This window comes from Cephus cinctus, unplaced genomic scaffold (assembly GCF_000341935.2).
Source record: "Cephus cinctus unplaced genomic scaffold, Ccin1 Ccin1_scaffold0227, whole genome shotgun sequence".
NCBI classification, from domain to species: Eukaryota; Metazoa; Arthropoda; class Insecta; order Hymenoptera; family Cephidae; genus Cephus; species Cephus cinctus.
Genome location: NW_014332943.1, coordinates 381218 through 400131, shown reverse-complemented (window position 1 = coordinate 400131; position 18914 = coordinate 381218). Strand labels below are relative to the sequence as shown.

Genomic DNA, 18914 nt, shown 5'->3' with positions numbered 1-18914 from the left:
AGATTGAAACACTGCCAAACGCGTGTCCAAGTTATTTCTAAATTTTTGAAAAATCTCGATTTTCGAATTTTTTTTCCATTATTGAAACATATCGGCGATCCGAGGTTCGACAAGACCAGATTCGCACCTAAGCTACAATAGAGTTGTTGTACTTACGTCTTGTATTTTATAACGATAGTGTCTGGAATAATCGCCATATTATTATATTTTACAGAATATATATTGTTCCGTTATCGCAGTTATCGCCCATGTAAAATAAAATGCATACGAGAAAGAAAAGGGAAAAAAATACTTAAACGAATGACAATGATGAGAGCAAATGCACTGCGAGTGTATAGATCGATTGTTCGATCGAACGACTCAGCTAAATTTTTGGTGGCTTCTATAGCGATTCGCAATTATATATTTCTTTCATTTGCTGAGCGTACCGGAAGTCGTAGTAACCGTCGTTGCTTTGATCGGCTTCCGACCGCGCCCTTCACTCTTCTTTTATTTTTCTAATCACTTTCAATAATGCACTTACATGTACATTGAGCATTCCAAGTAACGACGAGCGTTGAAGATAAGAGCAACGGATAACAATAACACGAAGCGAAATGAAATGCATATGCAAAAAAAAATGTGAAATACGCACAAGATACGTGGAGGGGAAATTCCGAAACTGAGCGGCAAAAATTGAAAGAACGTGGGAAGTAATCAGCGTGCATCGCATTTCTAGGCTATTGATATATTACTGATACGATATTATAATTAATTAATATATATATATAATTAAATATATTATTAAATAAGTGTTTATTCGCATTTTTAACACGATAAGGAATTATTATTATTAAAATTCAATAATAGTTGTTGGTGTAATATTATGAAATAAATCTTTAACGATAGTACAAGCGTTGTTCTTATTTATAAATTATTTTAAACACACTGTAGATTCGTCTATGCTGAAGATCTGTATATATATTTTTCATCATTATATCCTGTTGTATACGATTTCTTCGTTTACTGCATTCAGGACACTTCTGAAAATATGTTTTTGTAATAAATAAACCCACTGAATTGTTGAAAATTCACTTACTTTTTTTCAAACTCGTTTGTGAATTTTCATTGTTTTTACTTTCGAGGATGTATTTTTGTTCCTTGATTCAGTTACGTTATGCTTTATCGTATCCTGACAAATCATCTTATTTTGGGGGATGATAATCTTACTCAAATCCTTCTTTACCGTCTTGTTCTTTTTATATGGATCCATCGTGATTGGTCGGACGAACAGCATCCTAGTCTCAAGGTCCACTACTTTCTGATCTTTACGCGTTCCGTGTGAGACGACCTTAATCTCTTCTACAGTAGCAGGAAGTTCGTTAGAACGAACCCTCATGGGTTTCACAGGACCTCGCTTCCGCTTGTATAAGGACTCAGCCTCCTTAAAAGTGATCAGCTTCCGTACATCCGGTATTATTCTTAAGGAAGGATCATCAGTTATATCTTTGGGATCAAAGAGAATCTCGTCGGGATGAAAGGTTGCGGATTCTGGATCATGATTGATTGAACTTTCTTCATAATTTCTATTCCTACTACTTCCATTTCTTGCGACTTGCCTTATGCTTCTTCTAAACTGGGTCTGAGCTTTAAGTGTTATATTAGATAACGTGCCAACTTTATTATTGTCAATAGTCATATTTTCTGATACCGCATTATTTTTCAAATTTACATTTTTTGATTTCATATCATTTCGTGATTCATGGTTTTTCTTTCGCTTCTTAGACTTCTTCTTTATTGGATGTGAAATAGTACTACTCGAATGTACATCAGTCGGAACTAGTACGTCCCATAAGTCAGTGGACGATTCTGGTTGAAGATGTGAAAAAATCGTATGTAGATCATTTGTCGATTTTTCAGTTGTCTCAAATTCATCGAAATCATTTCCAAAAACTCTATTATCAGGTATGATCTCTTCATTGACATCGACTCGTTCTGCACCGCTTCCATTGAGCTTTACAGCTTGATATATATTTTTTGCGCAATCCTTTATATCATTGGGTACATCAGTGTGATGTATCAAGTGTTCCAATAAAGCTTTAAGATATTCACCACGTGATTTGTGAACTGTCTTGTCAAATCCAATACCGTGTATATGATCATTGTATTCGTCTTCGAAAAATCTTCCCATTTTCACTACCATGGAAATGTTCACGGCTTTGGGATCAACCGCTTTAAGCAGACCTATCATATCGATCTGCATGTCTTTGATTAATTTTTTGAACTCTATTGGTCGACCACCAGGACCATCGAATCGGATCTTGTCAATGAAATATTCTAATGATTTTCGCATTCTAGAATCCTCTCTGACTACGTCTAGACTCAATCCACTTTTCAATATAGCCTGCATCAAGGATCCTTTATTCTCATACTGGCTATAATTCTTAGAAAGCTTTATTTTCTGCATCAGATTTGGAATTGCAAAGAATTTCAAAATACCCAGAATGATCCCCTCGTCTCTAGTTTTTGGCAGTACCACGAATAACGTCTTTGCATTGATTTCATTGATGTCCTTTTCAAGGGAAATTGTCCGGTCGGTAACCTCTCCACCTTTGAGTATCACATGCAAATAGTTCACGGATTCTTTAAGTTTTTTATTACCGTCCACCTCTTGGTCTACTGTTATCCTTTCGTAAAGTATTTTGAGCCTATCAGATATTTTAGGGTATTTAGTATGATAATCCTTACCCAGAATCTGTTCAGGACCTACATGGATCCAGTAGGATCTAATACTTTCTAATTTACTCATATGCTTAGCATAATTTAACAATTCTTTAAACATCTCTTCAAATTCAAAATTCCATACTGAATTTTGTACCTCTTTTATTAAGTTCCCAATGATCTGAAGGATATCAGTATCCTGTTCTACCTTAACAACCATCTTTAACATATCCAATAAAATCCTTTTAGGGGTGTGCTCCTGGGTTAGCATAATATTACCAAACAATTTCTTGTAATTGCTAGATTTCAATAGAATTCGCAATTCCAGATATTTAGTAGAAATAGGAAGTTCTTCTAAGGCCTCTTGTATGTCATAATCAGCTGGAGGTCCTGTCGATAACTGGAATACTAGCGCTTCCATTGATTCTACCAAAGATTTACTTTTTTGAATGTCACGACTGGTCAGCAAGCGCTTTAATATCACGCGAACTCTGGCCACAATATATTGATACTCGTAACCGTGTGAAATATCACTAAGGAACGCGAAAAACTTTTCATTGTTCGCCATCAAATGCAATTTCAAGGGCAGAAATTTGTTCTCATTCTGATTGATCTGAATTTTCAAAAAATTCAAAGCCTCTTGCTCAGCACCTTTTGTCAAGTTATGTTCCACGAACTTTAGGGATTTATTAATATCTTTTTGCATAACAGGACCCAATCTGTTAATGTAATGCAATATTATGGTTAACTTGGTAAAATCGAATGTTAATTCTTGTATGTTGACAGTACTTGGTACAACTTTAAGAAGATATTTCAGAGATAAAAATTTCAAAATATCCTGCGCTTTAATGTCTTGGAGAACCGATAGCTTCCGCAGTGAAGTTAAATCTTGTTGCGTTAGACGCGGTTCGTTAGGCAATTTTTTAATATTTTCTTCAAGATCGGTCATGGCCGCCATCATTTTTTCGTTTTCGAATGATGCAATTTTCTTCATTGTTTTGATCAAAGTCAATGCTTTTAATTTCCATGTGGCTTGGATTTCTAGATTCAAATTCCATGGAAGCAATTCGATGATATTAGATTTGGCGAGGAAAACCAGAAGAATTTTGATTATCGAGAAGCTCGTATAAGGTATTTCATTGATGATATTTTCAATATCTTCTCTCGTTAGATCCACATCCGGTAATTTCTTGGCTGTCTGTTCAATTTTCTTCAATAATTTGTTAACAACGAAAGTATTTAATTTTACTTGTTTGCAATTGTAGACTATAGCTAGAATTTTTTTCTTGCGCGAACTCAGTGCTTGTAGGTTGAAGTTGATTGGCAGATGCAAGAAAAGATTCTTTGTTTGACAGGATGACAAGACATGTTGCAATTGTTTTTCATTTTGAATTATCATCGAGAACAGATTTTTGATTTCAGTATTGTTGATTTTCGGAGTGTCAGGCATGAGATGTATTATATTCTTAGCTTTGTTTAAACCCTGAATGACATTTTTGGCTTCAGGTCTCTTCATAACTGTTTCCAAAATTGTAAGCAGACAGGATTTCTTTGTTTTGCATTGGCTCAAAGAAAAATTTTGTGGTAAAATTGCAAGGATTTTATGTTCGTTTAACAGAAATTTCAAGATTTCAAGATCTTTGTGTTTGTGAAATGGAATTTCCAACAATAAAGATTGAACGTCATCGAGACTGATATTCACATGCACGCGAAATATTTTCGGATTCTTCTTATGCAATTCCGACCAAACAGCAAAAACAACTTTCTTTAATCTGACTTCACTTTTATCCAAAGTGTAATTAAGGAAATATAAAATTTCTTGTAAATTATCTTTGGGTGTCTTGTTCCTTTTTATTATATAATTACTCGGTAATATGCTTGCCAATTTATTAGCTTTTAAATTATATTTAAGTAGAGGCAGATCCGGTATACCACTATCTGGAATTAAGCTAATCAACGGTTGAAGCTCTTCGTCCTTAATTTTCAAAATATTCGGATAAGATTGCACTTCCTCAAGTAATTTTCGCAAATCCGTCCTTAGCGACCTCTGGGTCTTTATCAAAGCTTTCAGCAAATGCACAGTTTTGGCTTTGAATGTTTTCATACCAGAAAAATTAAAGGTTACCGGCAACACTCGTACCAAACTCCTTGGCGATAACAAATCTTTCACGTAGCTTGACCGTACAGAAAGTGCTAAAACAAAATTAAATTCTTCTTCCTTCAGTCTTTTCGTCAACAAAAGCTTCCGTGTATTTCGCTTCATTAACTCTTCGTTCAAAATCAGTTTCACGTATAAAATTGCGTTATATAGTTCAGTGCGTTTCCTGACAGAAGGGACTGTAACGAATATTTCCAAAATGGCCACGAGTGCTCTGCGAGGATTCTTGTGATTTTTGAGTCTGAACTTTCGCGGTAAATACTTGGCTAAATAGTCAGTATTGAAAAATAACTTCAGTGCTATCAGATCTCGATTGACCGACAACTCGTTTAGTATATTACGTAAGCTCTCTACATCAATTTCTTGAATAACACGTAGTTGGTCCAACAGGTGACGATTTAAGTGCCTCATGGACCTATAAAGCGAACTGCCGAGCTGTAAACCACGCTGCACAGTTTCGAGAACATGAACGAGCTTTTCCTGGGGTAAAGAGTGCTTTTCCATATTGAATCCTTTCGGCAGAAATTCGAAGACTCGACCGGACCTTACGAATTGGCGTATCTCGTTGAAAGTTATAGTGTTCGGTACGTGCATCAAGATTTGTCTTATGAATTCTTCATTGGACTCTACCTGAGAGCTTTTTTCTAACTGTCTGAGAAAAAAGTTGAAATTTTTCAAAGTCAGGTTTACACTCGACACGTTACTTCGTTCGATAGATAATTCGCGCAACGCTGATTTCGCTGCATTTCTTAATTCAGAAGTCGTACTATTGTCTTTTATCATGATTAAATAAGTTCGTAACATGGATTCTCGTTCCAAAGGTAAAACTTCAGTTCCGTTCATTTTTCTTAATTTTTCAAAAAGAGCTTCATATTTTTTATCAGCAGGATTCGTAAGGACTTTCTTTAAATATATATCAAATACACTATGGTTGGATGATTTTTTAAATTTTTTAACAGAACTCAAAGCAGTTTTAAGTTTTATAATGAGTAACTCCTCAGTCTGAATTTCCTTGGATTTTGTTAAATTTTCCAATAGGTTAATCAAGGCCGTCTTTGGATCTAGATCGTTTAAAGAGGAGATGTTGAATGTTGTATTAATCATGGCCAGATTGGACTTTTTCAATAGGAGATTCACGACTCTTGTATCCACGCTGTCCGGTAAATATTCTAACATAGAATCCAACATTTTTTTAGTCAAAAGTTCAAAGTCCTGCCTACTCTCTCCTTCAAGGATCGTTATGGCATTGTTTATCGTCCTGGCTAACTTTGGGTCCCGTGATATATTCTCTACGGGATACCTCAGGGCTCTCGCCAAAATATTTTCAGGCGTTCCACTCGATGTCAAATTCCAATCGGATACCTTTTTATACGGCGTTGCCTTCAGCAGATAAGTTTTTATTTTTTTATTCCGAGACAACAGTTCGTTGACGAGATAAATAAAATCCTCTTGCATGAAGGACCTCCATGGCAATGGATGACCTTCCATGGCATTCAGAGCAAGCTTAATGGACTCTCCCAATGGCTGTGGTACTGGCTTTAGGTTTACGGTATTCAATATTAGAGCAACCTGTTCTAAAGGTGACTTCAGACCGGCTAAACTAAACCCAGGGGACATATATTTAAATAAATTTTCTTCACGGAAAAGCAACTTCAGAGGGATTAGTCTTGGGTTATTTTCAATTGCCGGAAGTGATTTGAGAATATTTTGCAAGTCACGTGATATATACATATTTATTAAGATCGGTTCCTCCAAGTAACTTTGCGCTACGAACAATGCTCTTCTCAATTTTTGTTCCTGTTGCACAGCAGCAGTCGAAAAGGCTGTTTTTAATAAAGCAAGAAGCAGCTGTCGCGGTTTTGCGTATGCAAATTCATTGAATCTTGGACCAAGGTAGTCGACGATATTTAATTTTGTCAAGAAGGATATCAGTGGACTGTATCTCTCGTCTCTGAAGATGTTTGGGATTCTCAGTAAAAGTGAATATATATCCAATTCAACTTCTAATGAATCATCACGTTGAAATATTATTCCGTCTTCATAGAGAATATTTGATTTACCTAAAAGACCACTGGACTGTACATGATATATAAAATTGTCTAGCTCGAAATTTACTTTCTTTGGAATTGATTGACTTTTTAAGTTTATCAATATTTTTAATGTCTGTTGCCAAGGATTTCCTGGCGGCAATGCAAATGACCAGGGTAGAACATTTGGTAATAAAGGACGAAGTCGTCCTTCAGCTTCCAAGATCCTTTTTGGCATGCAGGGTGCGCGGAAGGACTCAAAATTTTTGATCATATAAAAGTAATCCGCTATGGTTGATCCTTTTTGAGTATTCTCTTCAAATTTTCGAGACACAAAGGATCTCAAGGCTAGAATGTGTCCTTGCATGAATTCTGGCAGGACAACTTCATTGTTCAGACGTAACAATATTGCCAACAGGATTTCCGTATTCTTGCGATAAAAAGTTCTGTCGACGACATAACTCACGGTATTGTTAAATTTATCTTTGATATATCTGGCTATTTTCACGATACTGCCAGGATAAAAATCGGGTACGACGATTTGAAAAATTTTCGTAGGTTCGTCTTTCCATACAGGACGACGATATGCAACGTCAAAGTTGTCCATTAACAGGCTTATCGATTCTTTTAAAAAAGGCAAAGTTAATTCCTCAGACATCTCCATTCTTTCCAATACGATTCTGACTAGACTTGAAGGATTATCCAATTGATCCTCTCCGATATATTCCAAAAGTGAATCATGGGATTTCGTGGAATCCTTCATATAATCCACAACAAATTTAATGGCGTCAGGAATTTCAGGATTGGTCAGATCAAAATTTTTCAAATGTGGAATAATTGCGGCTATTATTTTAAAGTTAAGTCTTATTCGCTCCTCGCGAAGTCCTTTCATGATTAATCGCATAGCATCCTCAAGGGTCAAAGGTACATATCTTCTTCCATTTCGGTCGTTATAAAAAATTAAGGATCTAAAAATATCCTTATCTATTCCCACTAGTAGATCCATAGTGATAGAATCAAAATTTAACCTCCCATCAGACAGAGCATCCTTGCACAGGCTCGCATAACCGGAAACAAAGCTACTGTCGATCCTTTCCAGGATCTGGAGAATTATGTGTAGCTGCTGTTTTGGTGTCCTTTGATAAATAATTGAAATTATAGGCAGGATATCATAAATTGATATATGATGACTTTGTAAAGCTTCTTGAATCCTCTCGCAGGACACTCTGGACTCTTTATCTACAGGTAGAAGCAAAACTTGGCCAAGGACTCTCACAAGATTTTCTCGCAGGATAGCAGCAACGTCTAATCTTGGTATAATTAAGGATTCTAAATACCTTTTTGAATTCCTGTTCTCAGTTATATTTACGGATAACAGGACTTCTGCTTCCTTATCGAGATGAAATCTTCTTTGCTTGGAAAAACATCTTGGATTATTTGGTCTGGCGATGTAATCGAAGGTAATCTAAAAATGAAATATTTATTCATATTAACATATACAGGATTTTCGTCAATTCCGAAAATTCGACGTAAGCATTGAAATATCCGTGAGTACCGGAAGTATCTTGTAGTCGGCGGAAGCTATGATATTCCAGGCGGAAATAAAGATGATCACGATGGCCGAACGGGATAGCGAGTTCAGCTGCATCTGTAAAACATAACTTTCACCGTCAGCGCAGCATTTTCCTATAGGAGATGATTAATATGTCAACTTTCAAATATTAAGCATTTTTTTATTTCATGTTTGAATGAAAAATTATACAAATTAAAAATAACGGAAGAGCAGATATTTTTATTTTATTTTTATTTTGAGATATTTTACATTTAATATATACAAAAATAAATCAATAGGTAGGCTGGAAACTGTCTCGCTACGTCACATTATTGCGTATGTAATTGAATTATCGATTGGTACATTCAAACGCGTTTATATTCAATTACTACTGCACAAGCTCATTGCCATCTTGAAATTGAAAACTATTGATAAGAAATTTATATGTATCGGAAAGAAAAATTTGAGTGACGTTACTAACTCACAAAGTTTTCATTACCACAATTATTTGAATCAGCAGAAAGGTCTTACACTTAATTTAAGATACCCATACTTCACAAATAGTTTATAAATATTTTAGTACACTGTCCAAAATAATTAATGTAGTTATTAGAGAATATCCATTATACGAAGAGCCAAAACTTTAAATTAAACCTAAAAAATGAACCTATACTTAAAGAATCTGCTTTTCCATTTTCTATACATAGATGCAGTTAAATAATCATTTGCTAACCGTATATTTTGGCGAATGTGTATATAATGGCAAAATAAAAATCGCAAATACAAAATTAAAAAAAAAAACTTCCTTGATATCAATAAATTCACAATAATCTGTTTCTGATACAAACAACCGCACCGTGTATAACAAACGGGAAGACTGAACGCTAACGTCAATCTTCTGCGTTGCGTTAACGTTGCGTTTAATATGACTGCAGAGCGTATCGTTACGGTATCGTGTTATCAAGCAGTTAATAATTGATTAGAAACTTGACTGGTCTCTCTGATTTTTCTGCTCTCTTACGTTTATCATGTTAGAGGCGACGGAACGGCGATATAAAAACGAAACGAAAAAAAAACCCCGACGTACAGACCGCGTGAACTCTAAACTTTCGATTGGGTATATTCTTTCATGAAGATCGACCTACCCCTATGTCGTTCTAAGTAACAGGTACCTACCCCCAATAGCCTGATTGATATCGCCTTGCAAAGTAACCACCCTGCGCTCAGAAAGTGTCCTTCCTCGAAACCGTTTTTGGGGCCGGCTTACATGGGAAATCATATTCCCAGTGCCTTTCATCCCTTAAGATGTATATTAAATCTCTATAACCAGTTACGTGAATTTCCATAGGATCCATTAGGCCAGTATTTACCCTGTTAGCAAACTATAATTGCCGAAGCCAAAAACTCATATAAGGATCCATTATAGCATAACCCTACTTTGTGGTATCTTGTTTGTTCTTCCCTTTCTTTTTTTCAGACACCTTTAGTCCTATCAGAATACATGTATCCATGTCCTCGACCTTCCCCCACTAATCCTGTCACTCTGATGTCTCGTGAGATACTACGTAGTATCTCACGAGACTGGAAACGGTACTGATCTCATTTCTTCCCAACCAGTGGTCGCATCTACAACATAGACCCATAAATTGAAATCTCGTGCTAGTTCAGGCTTTTTAAATTACAAAGTAGAATCGGGCCAGCCTTTGTCCAAGATTGGATGTGATGCCAATCTTGGAACGACGTAAGTGTTTAAAGCGAAAATAAGCTTGGGCAAAGCTCGGAATTACAAACTTGTATTACGACTGGCGGTGTATCTTAATTTATTGTTGAAATGTGATATAGATCCAAGCCATGATATTTTTCTTAGAGTTTGGGGCAGACTTTGACTGCCAGGGGTTGGTTAGCAATTTGAAAATTATGGAGCAGGATTGGGATTTTAAAGCTTGGAAGCCCACGACTGAACCAAGCTGAATCTTCCTGTGAAGTGCTGGCACCTCCTACATAGGCAAGCACATCTACACAATTATTTATCAAATCAAAAATCTAGCACCGTAACTAAGATCAAAATCAAATCGCTCAGAAAGTATTGCAGAGACGAAAATACCCTTGTAATTTTATTAAACGTTAAATTATGTCATTCAAAAGCACTTAATATACGTAATACATAATATATGGAAAAATAATGGCCTTCAACCCCTGAAAAATATCAAGCCGATGACTACAACACTGGTTTAAAAGATGCTGTCTCTTCAAAAAGTCCTCAATTCTCAACCCATAGCATTTCATTACCACCCACGTCCCACCCACCTTAGTTAACCAGGGTGGCAATGAGATTACAACCTAAAGGTATCTGATATAAGGTATAGCCTAGAAGAGGATAGGCTCTAAAGTTAATGCAGTTAGCATCAAGTTAGCCCGGTTGCCGAAGGTGACGAAGGTCGTGAAGGTTGCACAGGTGTCTCGTCCTTGACGGGTTCGTCGATGCTCTAAACTGGTAGCTAACTGGACCCTCGACGTGAGATAGGCGCGGCCCTGGCCCCGGTCTTCGCGAGCGTGCGCGTGAACGCAGGGTGGTTTTGCGTCGAGGAGACGGCAGACGCTCAGCGGCCGCATCTACGACGCCTAGCACACAGTTAAAAGTCCTCCTCGTTGTCCGTCGTTGGTGTCGTAGTAATCATCGTCGTCGTCCTTCTCTTCCCCGCCGTCGCCGTCATCGTCGTTCTGGCGTTCAGCATCTTGATAGAGGAGTGGACGCCTCCCCCACGAAATTCAAAACTTCGAGGAACCACCTGTGGTCACAGACTGGCAGCAACAGACAGTTCCCGGCGTATACCTTTCGACGACGACTTCCTTGACAGCAGACCAGAATTTCATTTACCTCGAAGGACATCATCCAGGACCCGACCAAACGCGAGATTATAATCCTAGCTGATCAGGATTGCCACCAAAATGAAGACGTCTTCGTTTTCGCTACGCGTCATGCGCCGGGTGAGTTTTGTCATTCTTTTATTTTTCCTGCACTCTGTTATGCACTCTTCTTTTAATGCTTTGTATGCCTGTTACATTACGTATTTATGTACAATCTGGGAAATATATCTATGGGAATGCACCTATGAAATACTTGTATGTATTCCTTATGGAAAAATTATTTATGATAATGAAAAATTTTTCATAATACGTTTTAATATTTAAACAAGATACAGTGTTCCGTTTTTTATAATGATAGTGTTCATTATTTTATCGTTATTTAGGCATTTTCCAAATGTTATCTATTTCGTTATTATACTTGTACTTGATAGTACAGGATTGTCGGTACCTATATTAAAGTACCTCGATTAAGCTATTAAGCTTAATATCAGTAATATTTTCAGAATGATAATATTGACGATTCATTTATGGAGTTGTTAAAATAGTATAACGAGGTTGGCATTATAAGCCGAATATCCATAAATAGAAAGGGATTACAGAGATTACACTGTATTGTGAGACAGTCATAAGCCATTGGCACACAAAATGAATTTCCTGTTGACTGTATTTTTGCATTCAATTTACCACTTATACTGTTTGTACAATAAGACCATATCTTGAACACGAAAGATAACTTAAAGCTCCTAAGATCGATACGTACCCTAGTCGGCAGTGGAGAGTCCTATAGAATGAACTTAACAACCATGGTATTTTATGGGATATCTTTCTTACAGACTTGGTAATAAATTGCAAGGAAGGAATACGAAATACGTTAAAACCTCATCTCGCGTAATACCTAATGACGTTAATAATTAATTTCCTTTGTGAGTTAAGTCTACAAATCCTTGAATAAAAAAAGATGATAAATCTCAAGGAGAATTTTCCATGAAAGAGTCGTAATTCTTTCATCGTTGAGGATCCATTCAAATTCCTTTAGAACTTTTCAAATGTTTCTCGAATACTTGAGGAAAAAAATTAATAACTACGCATAATTCGTTTTATTCCAATTTTCCGTATAGTCAAATATACATATTTATCCTCGCAGAGGAATATGTACCTAGTTGATTTCTTTTGAATGGAACTTTTCTCGTCTTCTGGATAAAAGGCTATACTGTGTTTTAGCAACCTGTCATCAGTCTACCTTTCAATTTCACCCTCCAGCAACGCGATTTTCAAGGATTCGATAATGCAAAGATTTCCTACTACCATCAATTCTCATCGTGAAATGCAATAATTCCCTAAGGCCAAGGTACATATGCGCATACACGTGGTTTACGTATATGCATATCCGTCTTTTTCTCACAACGTAACCGGCTTGAAAATACGGGAATTGAATAAACCGGCATGAGTTATGTGAAAAAAATGTATCCCCGTTGTATATTCAAATCGTACAAATCAATTGAGTATTACTTTAAATTCTCTCAGTGGGAATTAAAGTACTTTTTACGTGTTACCGATAAATTTACTACCCTCAGGTAGTAGTGGGCGGTATAGTCCCAGAAACGATGGGATTAACTTTCGAATTACCCTAATACATACGAAGGTCGCACCTTTCCGTTCCTCGCCAGGATGAATTTATGCGAAAGGTCTTCTCGAGCGCGCCCATGAAAACAGACCTAGTCCACTGGCGCATGTAAAGTAGTACATATGCAAAAGTTAACTGAACTTCACAGGGCCGTATCGTCATGATGCCTTACTACGAACCTTTCGATATTAGATTAAGAGTATGCTGTGCTCTTTTCTATCGTTTTCCTCACGGTTCCTGGAAGAACGGTCGAACGTAAGAAATCTAAATTACTGACGGTCGAGCAATAATTGTTTGGACTGATGCTAAAAGATTAAGTGGTGATGAAATCTTTCAACCAAAACATTTTCTTAACATACGTAACGAATTCATTATTAATGAATGGTATCAAGCTAAAAAATCCGCATAAGTAATTTAGTAAAAAGATGACAAATTTGATACGTAACAATTTGCAATCCTTTTTTAGAAATAATTTTTGCGTAAAATTCCAAGCTTTTTTATACAAAATTATTTTGATGTCTCACTAAAAAATGTTGGTGCACGCAACTTTTTAGAGTGACAATCGGTAAATTATAAAAAAAAAGTTTGGTCGAAGAGCGAATAACAAGATAAACACACTTCTAGAATATGGATCACGTACACATTATCGTAATAGTTTTTTTGTAAAAAATGAGCAATAAGTCGACTTATGCCTGCCATTCGCCCTTTTAACCAAAACTCTTGAAATTCCTGACTTTTATCCAGAAAGAGGTTCATCTGAGAAAGGAACAAAAATGGTGAGGTTCTTTATTTTCCACGATACGCATTTCTGAAAATTTCGTCTATTTGCCTTTGATAGCATCCTTTGGGATAGGAGCTACCTTATAGATGTTATAGCTACGCCTAGTCGATAAGGTACATGTTCTATAGGACAAAGGTCAAGCTAGACGAATTTTGTCTGTCTTACGAAAAACCTTCCTTGTGGATCCATTTTATTCCACTTGTTTGAAGTCACGTAACGATATAAGGGCCAAGCAAACTTTTCCTCGATTACCTCCCGTAATACAGCACAGTCAACCGTTCCGGAAACAATTGATTGGATCGCATTACGGAAACTCACGCGGCTCTTACGAAAATTATTGGAAAATCGAATATTAAATACTTACAAAATATCAAATACCGGGTAGGTTTTGTATTCTTCACAGACGCGTAAAACCCCTATAAATTTGTTTTCTTCTAAATATTTAACATCCAGTAGTAACCCATTATAGTAAAAAAAAAGTATTTTCTTTTTAATAGACATTTCTTATATTTACTAAAAAACGATCAATAAAAATTGTCCTGAGAGTCAAAAAATCATTTTTATATAAAATAGAGCCTTCATATCATACAAAAAAAATATAGTAATTAAATCTAATAAAATTATACTAATTAGAAACAAATGATTTCATTTCCATATATTATAAATGATGAATCGTTCACATCCATTTCATATGAAAAAAAAAATTATTTTGAACGATGAACTTTTTTCTGAGAATAGGTCAGGTCCAAGCAACAAGTAATGTCGATAATCGCACCCTTGAATTTGGCGCGAATCCTGGAATTGCTGCAAAAGGACTCTTAACGATCAATTTACAGGTATCATTCATTAACCTAATTAAAATGACTTCATGCCCAGTGCACTTAATTAAAACGACAATTGCTTTGGGAGAGGCCTGTCTGATATTGCAATAATTAATCAGGAGTGTCAATTCGCTAATGGCGCGAAGAATTGTACGTTACATCGACATGCACAGAGATATTACGCGATTTCATTCTAACACGTGACATTAATATATATAGTCGCAATTATTCACCCATTAAAATCCCATCTACAGCAGCTGGTAACGAGTTATTAATTGTTAAGTATCGTTATCTAATAACAACAACAAGAAATAACAAAAATAATTATTCTCGATACAGTAGAAAATCGAATGTCACGCTGTAATTGTTCTTGAAAACATAAACACTAATATCTGAAAAATGCATCCAAATAATGTACTAATTGCAAGTGGTATTGCATATACGATCCAATTCATAGTTATGCATATTTGTACGTCACAAAGGTAACTTAATATTATTGCATAATAATAGCAATCCGTAACTCAAGTTTTCAAATTCAGCATATATGTATATGTATATACATATATTGTGACGAAAAATCGCAATGGGGCAGGACGGAAACTACGAAAAAAATACCCGAGCTGTACATAGCAATACAGCTAATTATCCGTCGACAAATGACCCGAAACTCTCTCCTCTGAGAATGAAGTAAAAAAATTGAAGTTCACTCTAGGGCTGGACTCGCGTCCCCAATAACAGTCAACAATAGTGACCTCAAATAGGCAATAAGATCCTCAGGAAGATTTACAATACTCGTATTATTATGCTGCTACAAAAGTCATGCCGTAGAAACTATTCGTCAAATAATAAATTCAAAATAACAGTAGAGTGACATCTGTAGCTCAATCGCCTTACCACTACGAGACGGACTCAAAAATATTCGGTAGATGCCAGAATATTCCACTGGTCAACGATACACGATACTCGGAAGGACGGCGTTAAAATAAAAGTTCAAGCGCGAACTAAACGTAACACTGTGACGCGCGGAATATTTTCACAAACTCGATGTCGTATCTCGGGGTATGAAGTTACTGCCCTGTCATTGACGATAGTGACTGGGACCTGATGTCTTCGGTAAGTCTGGTGGGCTGTGCCTCCTGCAGCAGGCCAGTTACGGTGGCTCCACACTGAGGCCGGCTGATCCTTCAACACGAGGAACCTCGTGAAACTCGAGATTTCCTCGTCTGAGGCTTGATTACTGTAGAATTTTTCTAGTACTTGTGCTAACCATAGTATCGCTGCCGAATTTTTCTGATTCGAAGTCATTATCGCACCCGGGAAACTTAGCTCTCGTGTATTCCGTATCTCAATAAAGTACACCGGGAAAATTTCGTGATTATCGTATCCTTGCCAATTGTACCTAATATTTTGTGAGAATATTTAATCGTAGTTTACTTCTGAATCCTGGAGCGTAACCACAAGGCCTACGTGTCGCTATCGCTTTTCGATCGTGAGACTTATTTTAAAATTGACTTAAAATACATGGTTATCTCACGTTGCTTTATAATTTTGTAACTCTAACGATATACTATTTTCTGTATTATTTATGTCATCTAACTAAATATTTGGATTGTTCACGAATCTTATTGATCATATTGTATGCCTTTATATCGTGTAATTTGTACTTTCTTTGTAATATGCCATTGCTCAGGAAGTTGGAGCGCTTCACGCCGGTTAAGTCAGTGCTAAATTTTAGTACTCGTTTTTCTAAATTTGATGCATTATGTAACATTGGTTGAATATTATTTGCATCACTACATGTGTCCTTAATGTAGAGAAACATTAATGCTGGCTGATTTGCAAGAACATTAACTAATTAAAGTTAATTTCCGAGAAGATATGTTTTCGTTGAATTTTTTCCAAGGTAATTTTTTAACGTTTTAAACGCGGGAAAATTTATTTTGTTTGTCGAAAGATGCTCCACAAATCGACTGTTTAAATATTGAATAGTGCTAACTGGTTAAAAATGACAGCCTGTTTTTACCCAACGAAAAAATTTCTTCATAAACAAATGGCTATAATTATTAAACGGTTAATATTATCAAATATTTAGGCGGTGAATTCGTAAAGGATTATTTAAGAAACGGAATGAGCCTCATTAAAATCAGAAAAAAATTACGGATTATTCTTAGAAAAGAATTGGAAAAAATTGGCCTGTTCGGAAATCGATATTAATCAGATAATATTATAGTAAATTCATCGCTGTGAATGTTTCTATGGGTTATAGGCACTTGTAATACAAATCATCCTTCAATGCAATCAATTAATTCATAAAACTTTGTAAAAACGATAAAAAATATTTAGCACTGATTTGACCGGCGCAAAGCGCTCCAACCTCCTTAACACCTCAGTATAGGGCTATCGTTCGGTGAATTATAGTTATTAATAGTTACGCCGTTCTGCTATTTTTGCTACGGCTATCGTGACATTTTTATATCGATCTCCAGGATTATTTGCGAATGAACGTCTCGGTCACTTTAGCATATCGTTCACGTTCTTGTTATCGTCTTTCGGTTACTGAATGTTGTTCTCGCGAACTATTGTAATTTTTGTGTTTTTAATCACTTCCTAATAAAGAGGACCTTTGTTACATTTTGTTGAATTCCATTCTTTTCTTTCTTTCCGATTATCTCATTACCTTTTGGTGCTAAGATTACCGCTTTTATATCGTTGTCGTTTCAGGGAAAGGAGCTAGCGCGTTGTCGGTAGAATATCATTGCGAGGGAGATTTCCCATTCTCGCAAAATTGATCTACATCGGTATCCAGGTGCATACCTGGCGTCCAGACTTTTTCCGTCTCTTTTTCGTTATTCTCTCTCGCGGAGGGTCTCGTGTTTGTGACGACCGATAACTTCTCGTCAACTTATATACTTCGTTAACTTACCTAATTTTCTTTTTTATAATAATTTTTCTCTTCGCCATATAACATATAAAATACTCTTCTGTGTAACGTTCCTAAAGCAGCTGTTGCAACGTGCTGCATACAGATTGGAAATGACGAGTTTTCAAACGACAAGAAAAGTAATTGAGTTGGAACACGAGAGGCATATGCATAACAATGAGAAATGCTTTGAATATTTATTAAAATAATTGCAGAGGCCGTACCATACGTGGAGTATTCACATATACCAGGTTAGAAACAAAAATTCCTAACAAAGATAAATACTAATATTTTTCAATTAAACAAAAAATACTTTTCTTTTTTCCATCCGGTACAGTCCTAACCTGAAAGTATCACACCCATCTAAATTTCACGAAACCAAATATTAATATCCCCATAAATATCTTTCATAAAATTCCCCGTGTAATTGCACCCTCATCAATATAATCCATGTCGAATAATTTCCTTTAGACAATGCGTAGATTGTGAACTGAGCTTGACCAAAGAGCAATTGTCCTTTTCATCAGGCACAACGAGGGACTCCTCATTGTTACAAAGTTACTCAGAGAGACTATAGCTGTAAAATCGAATAATGCTTAATTAAGGAAGTAAAAAGTCAACCTCTTGCAATTACCTTTCAATGATAATGTTCAAGTTGGCATTCGTTATAATAAGAGGCTAGGTGAAAATGGTAGGTTCGAGGGTGTAAGATGTAAGATTTGTTTAGAAGTACGAAAAAGTGGAAAAAAGGGGAGGGTTACTATGGCAACCCTTAGGAGGTAGCTTCTAGTCTGTACTATATAAGTATACATATACAGATATACCATCAGATTCATATAGAAAAGAGAACCACTTCATGAATACGGCTTAAGTGCAGTCCACCTGTTGCTAGGCCTATGACCCAGTTACATTGAGCTATGAAATACCTATAAGAACATAATTCGGCTGATAACATACAATAACCTTATTTACTAGCTTATCAATCAATAGGTTGCGGTGCTTCCTCGCCTCGAATAGGTGCTACCTTTCTTCATTGCTGTACTTTTCAAAAACTTCCTAGCTTATTCATTACCTCGGGCGATTTCAATTCGTAAGCATGCATGCCAGATACACATGATTAGATATATAGATATACATATAATACATTGCTTTCATTTTCCAATCAATAAAGTCACGCGACGCTCAAACGTATTGGCTCGGTCATTAATCAGTAATTGTATCACGGTTAGTTTGTAACGAACGTCTTAGATATGGATTTTGCTATTTTCACGTAATTCAAATGGTGTGATAATTTTGTTTATTAGTTCCAAAGCTAGACTAATATATAAGGACTGACATTTATGATACGGGTATTTGATTAAACTCCTTTAAAAAAATCCTTAAAATTGGTATTAGAGAGAGAGAGAGAGGGAGGGAGAGGGAGAGAGAGAGAGGGAGAGGGAGAGAGGGAGAGAGGGTGAGGG

At 36.1% G+C, this 18914-nt stretch overlaps 2 protein-coding genes across 6 annotated transcripts in view; one reads left to right on the top strand and one right to left on the bottom strand.

The window, feature by feature from the left end:
• Positions 1-778: 778 nt before the first annotated feature.
• Positions 779-18914, bottom strand: part of LOC107265507 — a 21915-nt gene continuing 3779 nt past the window's right edge. The window contains exons 1-4 of one of the 5 annotated variants that reach the window (XM_025082778.1): positions 9171-9335; positions 8441-8571; positions 1079-8350; positions 779-1022 (exon numbers count right to left, since the gene is read on the bottom strand). In XM_025082778.1, coding sequence (XP_024938546.1) covers positions 1085-8350; positions 8441-8533 — 7359 coding nt within the window. In that variant the 5' untranslated portion in view covers positions 8534-8571; positions 9171-9335 and the 3' untranslated portion in view covers positions 779-1022; positions 1079-1084. Of the gene's footprint in view, positions 1023-1078; positions 8351-8440; positions 8572-9170; positions 9336-18914 lie in introns of those variants that run through there. The other 4 variants (XM_025082776.1, XM_025082779.1, XM_025082777.1 and 1 more) reach the window with 4 other exon arrangements.
• Positions 11063-18914, top strand: part of LOC107265508 (neo-calmodulin) — a 98606-nt gene continuing 90754 nt past the window's right edge. Inside the window, exon 1 of the mRNA XM_015735029.2 lies at positions 11063-11425. Coding sequence (XP_015590515.1) covers positions 11387-11425 — 39 coding nt within the window. The 5' untranslated portion in view covers positions 11063-11386. The remainder of the gene's footprint in view (positions 11426-18914) is intronic.